The sequence below is a fragment of the Sarcophilus harrisii genome, chromosome 1 (genome assembly GCF_902635505.1).
Source record: "Sarcophilus harrisii chromosome 1, mSarHar1.11, whole genome shotgun sequence".
Taxonomy (NCBI): Eukaryota; Metazoa; Chordata; class Mammalia; order Dasyuromorphia; family Dasyuridae; genus Sarcophilus; species Sarcophilus harrisii.
In genome coordinates, this window is record NC_045426.1 from 216,627,851 (window position 1) to 216,643,657 (window position 15,807).

The 15,807-nt window shown below is 32.4% G+C and overlaps 1 protein-coding gene across 2 annotated transcripts in view; it reads right to left on the reverse strand.

The window, feature by feature from the left end:
* Positions 1-8,514: 8,514 nt before the first annotated feature.
* Positions 8,515-15,807, reverse strand: part of DCAF10 (DDB1 and CUL4 associated factor 10) — a 45,233-nt gene continuing 37,940 nt past the window's right edge. For both annotated transcript variants that reach the window (XM_023497335.2, XM_031936925.1), the window contains 3 exons: positions 15,017-15,130; positions 13,182-13,327; positions 8,515-12,277 (listed from right to left, as the gene is read on the reverse strand). In XM_023497335.2, coding sequence (XP_023353103.1) covers positions 11,909-12,277; positions 13,182-13,327; positions 15,017-15,130 — 629 coding nt within the window. In that variant the 3' untranslated portion in view covers positions 8,515-11,908. The remainder of the gene's footprint in view (positions 12,278-13,181; positions 13,328-15,016; positions 15,131-15,807) is intronic.

Genomic DNA, 15,807 nt, shown 5'->3' on the forward strand with positions numbered 1-15,807 from the left:
TTTCTATTTTCCATGCTATTCTTTATAGAACTTTCCACTTATGTTAACTGATAAAATTGCTTCATCCATATACAATTTTTTGTACACTATGCCAAATTTTTACTTGAAGATATGTAATTATAGTAATAACTTCTTTAGTTAGCATTAGAGATTAGTTCCTAAATTTCCACATATCTGGAGCTTAGAACTATAAGCACTAAAATTTTTTTCAAAATTATTGTAATCTATTATATGGGTGTCCAGTTTAATTAGAAGATACTAAATGGAATTTTTTTTTTTTTTTTTTTTTTTTGAGCACTGAGTCATCATCATAGTCTGTGCTTATATAGGTCTTATTGCCCATTTAGGTGTATTCCATTATTCAAGCCTACATTATAGCCCTCAAAATGTTTTTGAGTTCTCCTGTCTCTTTTGGTAGTTTTTGACTGTTCCACTGCTTTCAACTGTCACTTGAGCATTCTACAATTTGAGCATGTGGGAAACCATATAACCAGGTTTGTTGTAATTCTGGATAAATTAGAAGTCAGGTCCAAGTTCCCAAGGAATTCTCAGAAAGCAAAATTCATAAGCTTTAATGTATTGCCTGATCAAACTACAACAGACGTTAACCGAGTCTTTTTTTTCTGTGTTCTAAATATACTGGCTCCTTCTTTATAGGAATGATGAAATGGATATAGAACTGCTAAATGTCCTGCCCTTGCCATTCAAATATTTTAATAGTATATGTGAATGTAGGCATAAAATTAAGGCCTCAATAGATGGGATTAACATCTGCACAAAGTCTCTAAAGGATATGTATCCTCCTAAATGCAGTGATTGGTTAAACCAGAGATTTTAATATCCTTGCATAAAGAATGAAAGTCTGCAACTTTTAAAAATTACATCATCATAATAGTAATATTAACATAGCCCAACCTTATCATGCTAGAAAGGTATCTCAAACTAAGTCTGTTATGAGTGTTAAGTTAAATGCTAATATTTGAAGATACCACATAATTTCTACATAGTAAAATAATTTTTAAAACAAGTTATTCCTTGTTTTAATTAAACTTAAAGAGAAATAAAGTAGGAAATTTTTATGTCATGAAAAACCTAAAATTTGACATTTTTTTTAAGGGCAGGAAAATGTTAGATGGCAGCACCTACTGAAAAGATATTTTAACTCGGCTATCTTAGCAGTCATAAAGGCTTAGTCAAAGATACAGGATAGCCAAGGTTTATAAGACTTTAGTGTAATTAGAGTAAGTAAGTTCTGTAACTAGATTTTCTTAGGCATGAAGAAGACTCCTTTGTTCATAATTGGGATATAAGAGAGGTCCCACAGTTGAAAAGGTATTTCATACATTTCCATCAATATTACATGGTACAACATTTTAAATCAATAAATTGTAAAAAAAAAAAAAAAAAAAAAAAAAAATCAAATAAATGTATCTGATTTTGCAGTGGAGATAGCATAAAAGGATTTCATCACTCTTAGTAAAAAACAAAGACAGATGCCCGAGAAAATTACTTGTAATAGTCACTTCATATCTGACTCTTATTGGTAAGGAGCCAAAGTTCCTTAGGAAATTTGTTTAACTTGGGCCTTCTAATGGGATCTCTCTCTCTAGTCTCTGTAAGAATCACTGATCTTTATGCTGTAAAATACCTATTGACTTAAATACGTACTGACTCAAAAGAAAAATTAGTTTAGTGTTCTAAAGCCAATATGAGAATTTACAGGTGTTTTATTTTTCTTAGGTTCTTTTATATTCCTAGGCTAATCCCTCAGACTCCTATCTGACCAAAATGGATAGAAAAGATGGAGTAGACTGCACCATCCAATTGCCTGAAGGCACTCTTACCAAATTTGCAGATGTCTTCAAAATGGGAGGAATATTGTGAATTATTATACTAAGGATCTAAAAAGGTGACCATATTCTGTAAAAGTGAGTTGAAAGAAACGTGAGAAACTTAATAGGGCAAACAAACTGAAAATGACACTGAAGAAAACAAGAATGATCGGCTAGATCAAATTTGCAGTGGGATCTGTGCTTAAGGACAATTTGAAGGTGTTTCAAATCTCAAGATACATCAAAGTATCTTGGGGAAAAAAATATCTGTCCTGACCAGAGACATTTAGGTGTTGTGGCATTCTGGGCCCAAACTCAGAAAGAACTGAGTTAAAATTTAGCCCTAGACACTAAGCTAAAAGAAGATTTGGGCAAACCAATCTGCCTCAATTTACTCCTGTATAAAATGGGACTCACTCATAATAGAACCTACCTCTCAAGATTGTTGGGAAGATATTTCTGAAGCATTTTGCAGACCTTAAAGTTAAACACCTATAAATGCTAAGATGTTATCACAAAAATGTGATAAAAAAAGGAATGTCAGCAATTACTCACATAATCCACTTTCCCATCACTACAAAAATTATATGAGGATAATCTATATCCATATTGACATTTTTAAGATTTGAGAAAGGAACCGGAAATCTTTTGTACACTATTCTAGAAGAAAGAATGACCACATCTTTGTAGACAAAGGATTTAAAGGTACAAATAATACACTGAGCTCATTGTGCTTACTGTTTATTGATTATAAAAATGCATTTGATTCAATACAGGAAAATGCCACTTTTTTAAAATGCAAGAAAAAAAACAACTGGATCAAGAATGATTGTACAGATGATTAGACAAGCCATAGAACTGATCCATTTATCTTGGACAGACACTGCAAATGGACCATGAACCCCATCTATAATTGAACAAGAGCAAAGCAGGCTAGAATGAATTGAGAAATGCAAGATGCTTTTTTCACTGATGCCAAACTTCTTGACGAAACAAAGGCCCATTTTTAAAGACAGTATTCTCCTGGTGATACTGTATGGCTGATTTCTGAAGAATTAGGAAATTGAGGATCACTGAAAGGGTAATGAAAAGGGACAAAGCATAAACAAGCAACAAATCAAGTGAATTGTGCAGAAGAATGTAAAGAAATATCATTGGACAAATAACATGGCTAAGAAAAATACAGGCCTGTCATGTAGGAAGAGCAAAGCCAACATCAAGTTTAAGGCCCACAGGGGAAAAGATGGGCCAGTCACATAGAATATGCAGCCAGGGATTAAGTTGGGATTTGCATTGCTGTAAGGCAGTACCCACACAGATGAGATCATAGATCCATCCAGTAAAGTGCTACATTGGATTTTTTATCATTTGCACAAATTGGGTAAGATAAAGCTAAGCACCAGTTAGTTCATATGAAAAACACCTTGAGATGTTATTGACTGCAAACCTAATTTGAATAGACGGTATCATGTAGAAGCCCAAACCAAAAAAACCTACTCCAATCAAATTTAGTTAAGAATATGGTATCCCAGAGTAAGGGCGATGATCATTAGTGTTTGGGTCTATACACTGGATTTTAGGACACTGACAATATGATGTATCCAAAAGAGAGACATCAGGATAGAGAACTGTTAATAATAAACAGGAGATTGTTACTGGAGATGTTTATTATAATGGGAAAGAGAAGATGGGGAAGAGGGTCAGCTGATAATTTCAAACATATGAAAGGACTGCTATAAGGAAAAGAGATTTGTTTTTGTTTGGTCCCAGAAGACTATAATACTATGTACAAGAACAACAAGTAAGAGTTTGAAGAATGAATTCAAGCCCAAGTCTCCTGAGAGGATATTTTCCATAATGGAGTTCTGCAGTCAGGCCCATACCTACTCAGCTAGGATGTTTTAAAAGGAGATTCGTTTTTAGGCTGTCATCAATGCCTCTTCCAATTCAAGTGAAGGGAGAGAATATTCTTTAAAGTAAGCATTTGTATTCTAAGCAATGCTATGAAGATCATTCATTTTAAACTCAGTTTGAAGCATAGCACCTCTCTAGGTTCTTATTTCCTATGATTAAAGGCAAACGACTGCCATTTAAAATATTTACTACTCGGCAATTCTTGTAAGGAAGATGATTCTGTAACCTTCCTGTGTCCTTCTGCTTATTACAAACTGCAGAAAATAAACTAATAAACTAGTTAACTTATGTTGACATATAAATTGATGAACTGATTTGTTATAAAGGATTTTATTGAAAATTAATTAGTAAAAGTATTTAACCCTTTTTAAAGAAATAAGCAAAGAACCAGTGAAGTATGGATATACTTAGGTTTTCAAGCTTCATTTATAGCCCTCCTTGCTGAATCCCTATTTCTTTACCTCTCCTCTGTAAAGGTCAAAGCAGACTAAGTGGCAGGGAAGTATAGATGCCAGGGGTGTAGCACTATGAAGGACACCACATAGTGAAATAATTTTAAAAGAAATGATTCCTATGAGTAATGATTTAAACTCAATGTGGAAAAGAAACTGAAACTTAGGGTACCATTTGATGCAGATGAGATTTCTAATATGATCTTAGATACCTTGAGTAAGTAGTTTTAAACTTAGTAACAAGTTGGTTGTCTTATATACAAAAGTCTAGATACAAACAGCCTGTTTATTGAATATTTTCATCCATATCCAATAAGGTTACTGCCTTTGCTTTCTGGTTGTTGGTTTTTGTTTTTTTTACCTTGTAGTTCTAACCAAGAAATGAAGTTCTAACCAGAAATGAAGATGGATGCTGACTGAACAATACAAGAATAAGTCATTTGTATTGGTACTCTGACAGAGTGTATTGTCAAAATACACTACTTAAATGCTTGATTTGGGCAAGGACCTCAAACAAGCAAAAGTGCCTGAGAAACACTTTAGCTCAAGAAAAATAATTAAAACCATAATTGAAGAGACTTTATATAACATTTAGTCACACTGATAGGGAAAGTTATTAAGAATTTGATCAAATAGCATAGCTGATGTTAACAATACAACAAACCGATGAAAGGAAATATACTCTGCCTTGATTAGGTAATATATATAAAAGATGAAATTTTTAATTCAAGAACTAACTTTTTTCATACCTACCTACCTGACTTAAGTTAAATTAGCTATAAGAATGCATAAGTCTGCAGAAAAACAAGTAAATAAGCCATTATTAATATTCCACTGATAGGTACATACTTCATAGTGATATGGAAATGATGGTGTTAAAAGTCAGAGCAAAAGTAAGCATAAGGCTCTGGTAGGTCCTATTCAATTAGAAAGATTTTGTGCATAGCCCATTGATGTGTGTTGATCAAGGTCCAAGTTCAAAGAGTTTAATTACCAGAGGTTGGCATTTTTTTTCAAACCTTAAGACAATAAAACAGATATTAGTAAAATACCAGTGAATCCTTGAAACATAAAGTATGTAGTTGCTGGCATCAGAAAATATTTTAGTAAATTTTGTAAAAATAAAGTTTCCCAGTTAAGGAGGTTGTATTCCCTAGTTCCAAATTAATGTCTCTAGCAGATTGGTTAATGAGTTCTAATAACTTCACAAATCTTGCAAAAGAATATCATTCATTTCGAAACTGATGACTAATTAAAGCAGATTATAGAAGGAAAGCTGACTACAAGTCTCCCTCATTCCTTAAGATTGCCAAATTTGAAGGTAGGTCACATGACAGAAAGGTAATTTTCTGCTTTGTTCAAAGGGGCTTTGGATGTGATTCCAAATTGCCTAGGAAGAGATACCTACTCAAACCATCAGTCTAGCAATGCCTAAAACAATAAAACTGTGTTAATGAAATACCCAGATTAATTGCACTGTTTTGAGCATTAAATTTTAGCTTTAAAAAAATGAACAAACTTCATATTGCTTAGAAATAGATAAAAAAATATTCAGAACAAATCCAATATTTTGTCACTCTTCTATATAACCTGAAGCACAAATTTATGTTTTAACGTGATATCTTGTCTACCTCCTTCCCAATAAAAGCACTAATTGAATAGAATATAATTTTAGTGTTTATTAATTGTATGACTAAAAGTTCTAATGTTTTATTTTCTTTAATGCTCCGATATAATTTTAACTTTTTCCATTTTTCTGTAAAATAAACTAGTATTGTTCAAACCACTGTTAAGATTTTTAAGAAAAGCATTAGGTTCAGAATCATTTTTGTGTTAGCAGTGCTTTAGGATTTTAAATGATAGTCTCCTAGATTATTTTGTGTTCAAGGACAGAGTCATAACAACTGGTTAGCTATTCAGCAGCTTAATATCCTGTCTTGAGTAGCAATAAGGAGGAATTAAAGAATTTTCCTCTAAAAGTTAAATATGCCCAAACCAGCACCAACTGTTTAAATCAGTTGTAGAATTGTTATTTTCAGCCTTGCTCATCTAATGTTATAGTTGTTCCTCTCTAAATAATTAATATTTTAATTGCCAGTGTCTAGATTTCTTTTGTTGTTGAGATGTGGCAAGGCACACATCTTGGCACAGATATGGGAGGAGACTTAAAACTATACACACACTTGATTCTTCTTTCTTTTGGAGTCTAATAAATAATACTGTTATGAACATATGAACTTCCATTCTATTGACCATTCTTTAATCCTCCAGAATCAACACTACCCCATTAAAAAAAAAAAAAAATCCCGTGAAAAATGAGGCCTTAGAGCTATTTAACGAAACAAAACAAAACAAAATCACCCTTGCTTTATCCTTATTTCACATATTTCACAATGGGAGTTTCAAACTTTTGTAATGTGCTGATAGAACTCTATAATCAAATCCAACTCACAGTGTTGTGAGAAGTGTTTTGTAAGCCTGAAGTGCTATAGAAATGTGAATTATTGTAAAAAGCAAGTACATCACATGATAGAAGGAATGATTTATGCAAGTAAATCTGTAAGTGGTCAGAAAATCAAGATATAACTTATCTTAATATAAAATATTTCCTAGAAACACCACATAAACAATCCACTAAAATTAAACTATACTGCCTCTTATTAGTTCGTAATGCCTACTGGTTTCTTCTGAACTAAAATTGTACCCCTGGGTTGTTTAAACTAAAAAACCATGCTTTATAGTTTTATTCTTTCAATTAAGAAAGAGGTAGAATATAATTGGTATGAGGTAGAATTTAACTACATATTCAGTTGCCTTTTATTTCCAAGCTGAGAATATGAACACAACAAACTCAAACTCAGAACGTGCCAGCTAGACTCAAAAAGTATGCCAGGGAAGTACAGCTGCTTCCTAACTTCTAATATAAATACCTAATGTTTTCCATAGTTATAATAACAATCAATCCCATATAAAATCTACTAAAACCTCAAGAACTATTTTTAAATGACCAAAACTAATTTTTCTAGTAAACATTTTGCAAATTATAAGAGAACCTGACGTCAGATAATGGTTTTGTTGATTTTAAAATCCTAAAGCACTAAATATCATTATGGATCCAAAAAGTAAATAAGAATATTACCAGTAAATATAATCTGTAGAAGTAAATTGGACTGGGTTAAGCTATCTGGTAGCCACATTAAGTCTGGCTTTGTGAAGGGAAGGAGCCTACCTAAAGCAGGTTAGGACAAATAAATAGATAAATAAATAAATAAACAGATAAATAATTACATAAACACACAAAGGAAGTGAACTGTTTAAGTCTTATACAATTTTTTGTCTTTAAAATGAAAGTCAATTATAGAATATGAAGAAATAGCATTTTTTTTCTGCTTTTCCTAAAGGCATTTTGGGACTAAATTAACACACACACACACACACACACACACGCTTATTCTTGGATGAAATTTTCAGGTTTTGTTTATATTTATATCTGCTGTGCACAAAAGTAAATAAAATGAATTTTTTTTCCAAATGCTTTCATTAAGTAAGTCTTAAGCATTAAGAACCATTCAAATTCACAACATTTTTATATGTAAGGAAAAACATGAAGTCACAAATTTGCATGATGCACTGCAATGGCATTTAAATGTGTAGCTTCTACTAATGTTCAGTAGTTTAGTATAATAGTCTACCTACAGGTGGTAAGATAATGACTTAAAAAGCTTTGTCTTAAGGATGCAATTATACATGTGGAAAGTTTTCAATATTATTCTAATCAGACATTTAATTTCTATTTGTATTTTCTGTTCTTTTTTCCATATTTATAAAATCATGAAATACATTTATACAGTCTCAGACTCAGTTTACCATAGATTTAGACTTAGAAGGGACCATCTTGTTCAATGCCTTCATTTTCTCATTTAAAGATTAGGAATCTGAAGACCAGAGATTGACTTGGCCAAGGTGACATAGTAATAACAGCTGATATTCAAGTTCAGGTTGCTGACTCCAAATCCAGTTCTTTCTGATTTTGTCTTATAATTTTTATTTTGGAATATATTTAGCCTTCATTCTTGCATATGTGGACATTTAGGTTTATACATGAGAAAACTAGCCAGATCTGGACCTTTCCCAAAAAACTTAGCTTTTCATTACTAAGAACCATGAAAAATATGGAGGTAACTACTTCTGGTCAAAATAGAGCTTTATATAGTGCATGTACTAACGTTAAAGATTATGTACAGAGTCCAGGTCTAATTCTGTAGCTGCTTTTTTAACAATGTAAGCTTAGTTGTCTTTTTTTCAGCTCACAGTAGTTTAGAAGCAGGACTTTTTTTTTTTTTTTTTTAAATGATCAAGACAAACACTGACAGCTAGAAAAAGACAACTGAAAAAACCACAGTCTTAAGTCCATGGTCATTTATCATAGTGCCTTACAGTTCTATTCATCTTCTAAGAACATTACTGTTCAATAACTGACATTCATAATGATCCTGAATATAAGGAAGTTTTTAATCCAAAGTGATGTTTGAAAGACATAAGTTTTACCTGGAAAATTCATTTGTGTATAATTCATTCTTGGAAAGATATACCAGATAGATTAAGGTACATAATTTTACACATCATTTATTGTTAGCTCACAAATATTTGATTGTCATCAACTATTATAATGTTTCTGTACCTCCTTTATTATCTGCTTTAGAAAATAAAACCAAGTGGGAGGAAAAAGATCTTTTTTCCAGAGTAAAATCTACCAATGAATGACTAATTCAATAACATTTTTCTACTTGTCCCCCTAATAGTATAATGTTATCAAGTAATATTGATACCTTTCCAAGGAATAGCTTGAGAACAAATGAAAAAAATGCTTTAGCACCTTAGGTTAAATATATTAAACACACATTAAAACTGAATTTGCCACCCACTCCTCTATCCCTGAATGTAGGCAGTTAGGTATACATTTGTTTATACTCAGGACCCTCAACAAAGCCCAAAAGTTCTGTTCTCTTAATAGACTGTACAATATATCATGACTTTTAAGTAAGCTGATGAGGACTAGAAAATATTTAAAAGTGGAATACTCTCAATATACCTTTAAGTTTTATAACCTATTATGAATAAAAAATGAATAGATTTAACATGAAATAACAACAGATTGAATTTTTATTACTATAAGATGTAACTAATTTGAAAAAAATTAACTTAAAATAGAAATTAAAAAAAAAATTCATTGCTTTAGGTAAAGTACAACACTCCTTGGATGCTGTTTTCTTTTTCTACTTAATACATGCTGGTTACTGTGCAGTCATTACAGAACATTATTAACAAAATTTAGGATCTACAAAGTCTAAGCAGGTCTTAAAATTTTAATTTTTTATTTGGGGCTTATCTCCACTTTCATTATATAACATCTACTTATTCCTTGAGACATTTGTTAGGAAATTGTGTCCCAATTAAAGAAGATTTAATTTGCCACAAGTGGAATTCATGCTCAAGGTAATAAAACATGAGAAGAGTCTTTAGTGGGTACCTGATACCCCACCTGTGCAGAAAATTATGCCAACACTTTCCACAACGAACTTCTAAGGATACTAAATAGCATGACAGTCACTAACAGTCACTATCCATCCACCCTAAGACAAAAATCTTTCAAATCTCAAAAAACCTTTAGTTCTTAAAAACCAATAATTATCTTTACTGAGAGAGCCAATAAATGAATTGTAAAATGCCAAGGAACATGACTTGACAGCTTTATCCTAGATGAATTTGTCCCAAGGGGACGCAATTTGTGGTATGTTTCCATGTAATAAACTGCATTTTGTGACTTCATTTATTTTGGCTAGTAGCATTGTCTAAGGACCTTCCCCTTCCCCCCCAAATTATTTTTCTCTAAATATATTACATAAAGAGATTCTCTGCATGCACAAGAGTGGTTTTTATTATTTCTTGTGGCAACATTTTTCTACAGAAAAGCATCTCCCAATTATATAATACAAATCAGTGAGAAAATGATTAAGTGGACAGAAATTTCCCCAAAATACGAGGAATGTATCTACTGGCTAAAATGAGGCACATTTGTACATTTGAATGATTGGTTATGAGGGCTTATTAAGAAATGTCATATATATTGATTACTGAAATACTAAGATACAAAAAAAATACCCTTTTTTCTTTATGAATGAAATTCTTAGAATCCGATTGGCTCAATAGGTTTTGAAACTGGCTTCATTTGGTATAACTATATCAATATTTTTGTAGTTCTGAAGTTTACTGCCTAAGCTGGGATATGTGTTCTCTGGTCCAAGAGCTAGGCCTGAGCTACTACTTAATTTATAATCTAACTCTTCACAAGTATTCTACAAATATAGATCTACTAAAGTAATATTTTAATACATGCAAGTACCAATGATAGTTACTTAGCAATAACAGTGGGTGAGAGGATGTTTGCATTGGCATGGCAACCTGTGAATAATTGTCATTTCTTGAGGATGGCCCTTGATTGTTGCTCATAGGCCAATGATTTTCAGGCCCATGATAAAAAAAAAAAAAGAGGAAAAGGAAGGAAGGAGGGAAAAGAAAAGGGGGGAAAGGACTTCCAGCCCTTGTTTAAATATGAAACCTATTCAATATGTGCTCTTATATTACATTTCATTCAATACAGTCACAATATCAATAATATCATTATGATAACTAGACAATTAGCTTGGAAATAGAGCTGGAGTTCTCAACTAACAAATATAACACTAATGAAACAAATTAAGAGTTCTCAAAGAACTCAGTATTCTTACACACAATTTTCCCCAATGGGAATAAGGGAAGAAAGCAGAGTAAGTGAGGGCATCTTTACTCATTGATTTGCCCCAGGTAGTATAACAATTTCTACTACACTATATAGATTGCAGCAAAGAAGATGACAGAAGTGTCTAAATGCTTCTCCCATCTCAATAATAAATGCTTTCTGCTAAGCCAGCAGAACCTTTTTTGCACCACTGGAAAAAGTCCCTTTCTTCACTTCTCAGAGCTGTCAATAAAAACAAGTATACACAGTAAGGAAACTAGCAATTTAACTTCACACAAAGGAAACAAATTACAGAGACATGACAACATTTTTCTAGTATTTTACAATAAACAAAATCCCTCATGTTGTGAAAACTAGTATAGCAATTTTAATAAACTCCAAAGGTCATTATGATAAAATCTAATCTAATACGTATGAGAACATTTTCATTATCTAGTCTTTATAGTGAAATAATGGCAATTTAAAAGGGCCAAATGAATGGACAAGATAAAATTTCGTTTGTAACAACCAATATGCCAACATCAAAGTTCTAGGTTTTATTCGGTACTAGGACCAGTTTTCTTCTACCCCAACCAAAAATCCTGCCCAATGTCTACAAAGAGTCACACCCAAAGAAAAGTCCTGACAAGAGCTACTGTGCAACATAACCAGAGGAACAATGGCACAGGATCAGCAGGAGCAGAGGAATGCTGAAGAGGAAAGACAATGCATAGAGTCTGACTTAGAGATGTAGTATCAAACATCCAGTGCTAGACTGAGTACTCCTATGTCATTGTTAGGATGTTCATGGACCCCTAGGAATGAGGATCTTGAACCACACTTACAAGATCTATAAAGAAAATACTTCACCTAAACTGAAGTAATTTAGAAGTCCAACACCAGAAGAATTCCTTTTTTGATGTCAGTTGTGCCTAAAACTTTGGCTGATACAAAGATACGCGTCCACTAAGGCACCCTGAGGCAATCTGACAATGTGTAGGAGAGAACTTGGTTGTCAGAACCACATCATTGTGAGAGTAGAGAGAACGAATTTCCTGCAAAGGACTAGCTTCTTGGGGTAAGCAGTCAACAAGTTCATTGCACTGAGTGTCAAATCCCAATAAGCGGATCCCATAGCCATGTGGGGAAGAAATCATTCGACCATCAGGGCTGAAACAAAGTTCTTTGATGTATCCCCTGCCTACATTAGCTTCCTCAATATAATGAGTCAATCTTAGAGAACAACGAGGTGAGACGGGTCGTACTGGAGCCCCTTCTTGGAATTCATAGACACAGGTCCACTAAAGAAAAGAAGAAAGGAAATGAAAATTAGTGACTCTCAAATGTTTCTTTTATAACAAACTCACTTAACACATTCAGCGTCATCATGTAGAGGAAAAAACATGGGATTTGTAGTCAGAGGACCTGGCTTCTAGTCTTAGTGGGATAAGATGATCTCTATGTCTCTTTCAGCTCTAAAGCCTATGAATCCTATAAAACAAATGAAAAGTTTTTAACCAATGGAACTCATAAAATCACTGTAGAAAACAGATATGCATAATGATAGTTTCCCAATATATGTCTCAGAATCCCCACCTGACTTTCATCTAAAGAACAATGGCTAATGTGACTGCATTCTCTATGAATTTTTTTAGCCTGTTCTCTACCATAATAAATTTTATTATGTACAGCACTTTAAAGCACTGAAGACAGAGACTGCCCAAGCCTCTAATTTCAAAAAGTATCAAGAAAAAGGCAGTCCTCTCGATTCCTATTTCCCTATGCCTTTTGAGGAGACTGTAATAGCAAGTGGTAGTGGGAATTGAGCAAACCACACTGACTCCACCTTGTGACTCAATTCTTGTAACTCAGTTCTCCCTTTATTCAATTATGGGTCTAGTTCAATATCTGTCTTGAGGGAATTTTGAGAAAACTTTATTGCATTATTTGACCAATCCCTACGTAGCTACAAAGATGAACCAACTCTTATCTTTGTTTAAAGACTCTTCTAAGGATCCATTATGTTAGGTTGATCAGAAATCCAGTCAGACTAAAAAGATGATACATGGTTATGTATGCCTTTTCTGAAAACTGGCCCTGTACTGATCAGTTATTGTTTCCATGTTCTTCTGATTGAACACAGACATTTAGGCTTCTTACACTTTTTCAAGAACATTCATAAGATGGAAATCTTCAGTTTCTTACCTCCTGATCATCTGTATTACTAGAACACCGTAAAAGAGTAGCCCAACCTTTAGGATGTAGTTGTAAAGATGTAATGCAGTTACCACGATCCCTTTCACCAGGAACTTCTGGTGTTAAAACTTCAAGACTATTACGAGGTGACACACCTAAACAAAAAATTTTTGGCTTTTTTGGTAATGGTAAACACAAGAGTATTCAGTAAATACAATTGATATTAGAACCTATACTATAGAAGGAATCAAAACATGGGTTTGCAGTTGTTCAACTGCTGTTATAAACCTTTACAGGTTCCATTCTCAGACATTCAACTTAAAAGATAAGACAGCTAAATATAAAAAGTTAATAAGCAGTAATTCATTCTACTTGCTGAGTTGAAACTAATTCATCCCTCCTATGATTCAGATGAATATTTCATTTTATTTTCTAGCGGTTTCTTTTTTTATATGTTATGTCTCTCATCTAGCTAGAATCTAGAATTCCATTTCAGATTACAATTAGTTTTTTTTTTTTTACAGTGTACTCATTAATGTTCTTGATATTTTACACATAAAATTCATTACCATTTTTTATTCCTTAAAAGAGCTTCTTAAAACTGATCAGTACTGCATTAAATAAATTAATCAAAATGCTAACAGTATGATAGAGAAAGAGCTACACAAAATCTTTCTGGAGAGGAGGAATCTGGCAATAGAAAATAAAGGCTATTAAAATTGCCATGTCTTTGGTCCCAATAATTCTATTTTCAAAAATTCTATATTTCAAAAAACATAGTTTGTTAATATTAACAATTGTAAAACTTATCTGTTGAAAAAATTTTCATAGCATTATTATGTGTGAAGGTAAATATCTGAAATCAACCTAAGTATCCAATAGGAAATGCTTAAATAAACTGTGGTATATTAGTGTAATGAAATGTTATATAACAATTTGCTGAACAAATAAGATGAATGCAAATAAATCTAGAAAGACTTTTTTCAAGAACAAAACACAATTTAAAAAAAAAGGCAGAACCAGAAGAAAGACCACAAACTTATGAAAATGAATGGACAAAGAATTCTAATACCAACTTGGGAGAGAGGGAAGAATAACTATAGTTCTTTTATTGACATTTCATCATTTTTCTAATAAAATATTTCATTTTTAAGTTAATGCACATAAAGGGCTTATTAATAATAAATGCCAAGTTTATAACTGACAAAGTCTGCAAAGCACTATACATATGTTGACTCATCTGACTCTCACAACACTCACAACAACCCTGAAGTCCAAAGTGTTAGGGATGTTCAGAAGAAGACAGTGCTGCAGGCTGGGAAGTTTTATAAAATCGGTAGAATTTAAAGGTAGAGAGGACCTAAATTACAGGAAGAAGTGGCATAGGAAAGATATTGTGTTCATTTTGAGAAGCAGCTGAAAAGAAAGGATAGGATTAGATTATATTTCATTTTATTCTATCATCTTGTAAAGCAACTAAATATGAACTAGATTTTATAGATAAGAAAACAGACATGAAGAGGTCAGATGATATGTTCAGATAATCATCTAGTCACAAACTAACCAAATGAGAATTAGAAGTAAAACCAGGATTAAATTCAGTCTCTTGGTTTCCAGGGTCAACATTCTTTTTCAGATTAGATGACACAATCTCTTCATAATCAAACAGTAGTACAAATTCCAATAAATGACTATGCCTAAAGAATTCAACAATAATAATGTAAACTTTTTTTAGAATTTACTGAGATTAATAATTTTTATGGATTAAAACTAAAGAGAAAACTACCAGTTTATTTAATGAAATCAACTTTTCCAAGATATTAAAATCCTATTGTTTTACCTACCTTCTCGTTGAGAGGATCTTGACACATTTTTGTCAGATAATGAACCAGAATCACTATGATGACAAGGTGAACCAGAAGTTCTAGGAGCAGATGAACTTGGAGAAGTAGCTGCATCTTGAAAATACAAAAGAACATCAAGGTAAATGTAACAAATCGATGATGTAACCTATTGAGTTTTTTTCCTACTTCTGAACCATTCTTTTAAAATAGCATTCAAAGTACATCATAATAAATATACATGTCACACTGCAACTAAGATTAAATATAGCAAACATAACCCAAACACTGGCCTCCTTACATAAATCTCCTTCTTTTAACTTAAAAGATTTAATTGAAATAAAAAAGGAAAACAAAAAACTTTTGGTTAAAGCATCATTGCTTCTGAATTTGAATAAATTAAACATGTGAGTCTAAGCAACTTAAACTTATGTAAAGTCTTTATCATATATATTATTTCATTTGAACCACATAACTCTATGAGTTAGGTACTTACGATATTATTACCTCCATTTTACAAATGAGGAAACACAAACTTGAAGAGGTTAAGTGCCTTGTTCATAGTAATGATGGTAGTAAGTATAGGAGAGAGAATCTGAACTCAGGTCTTCCTGATTCCAAATCCAGAACATTTTCCACCATAGCTATACTCAATGTCTCAATGAAAATAATTTGTTGCATTATGCATACTGTTTTCTAATGATAAAAAAGGAATAGATTCATTACTTGAATTTCCTTGTTGGGACCAATTCAATGAAATCTGACTTCAAAAGCATATTAAAATTTTTAAAAAT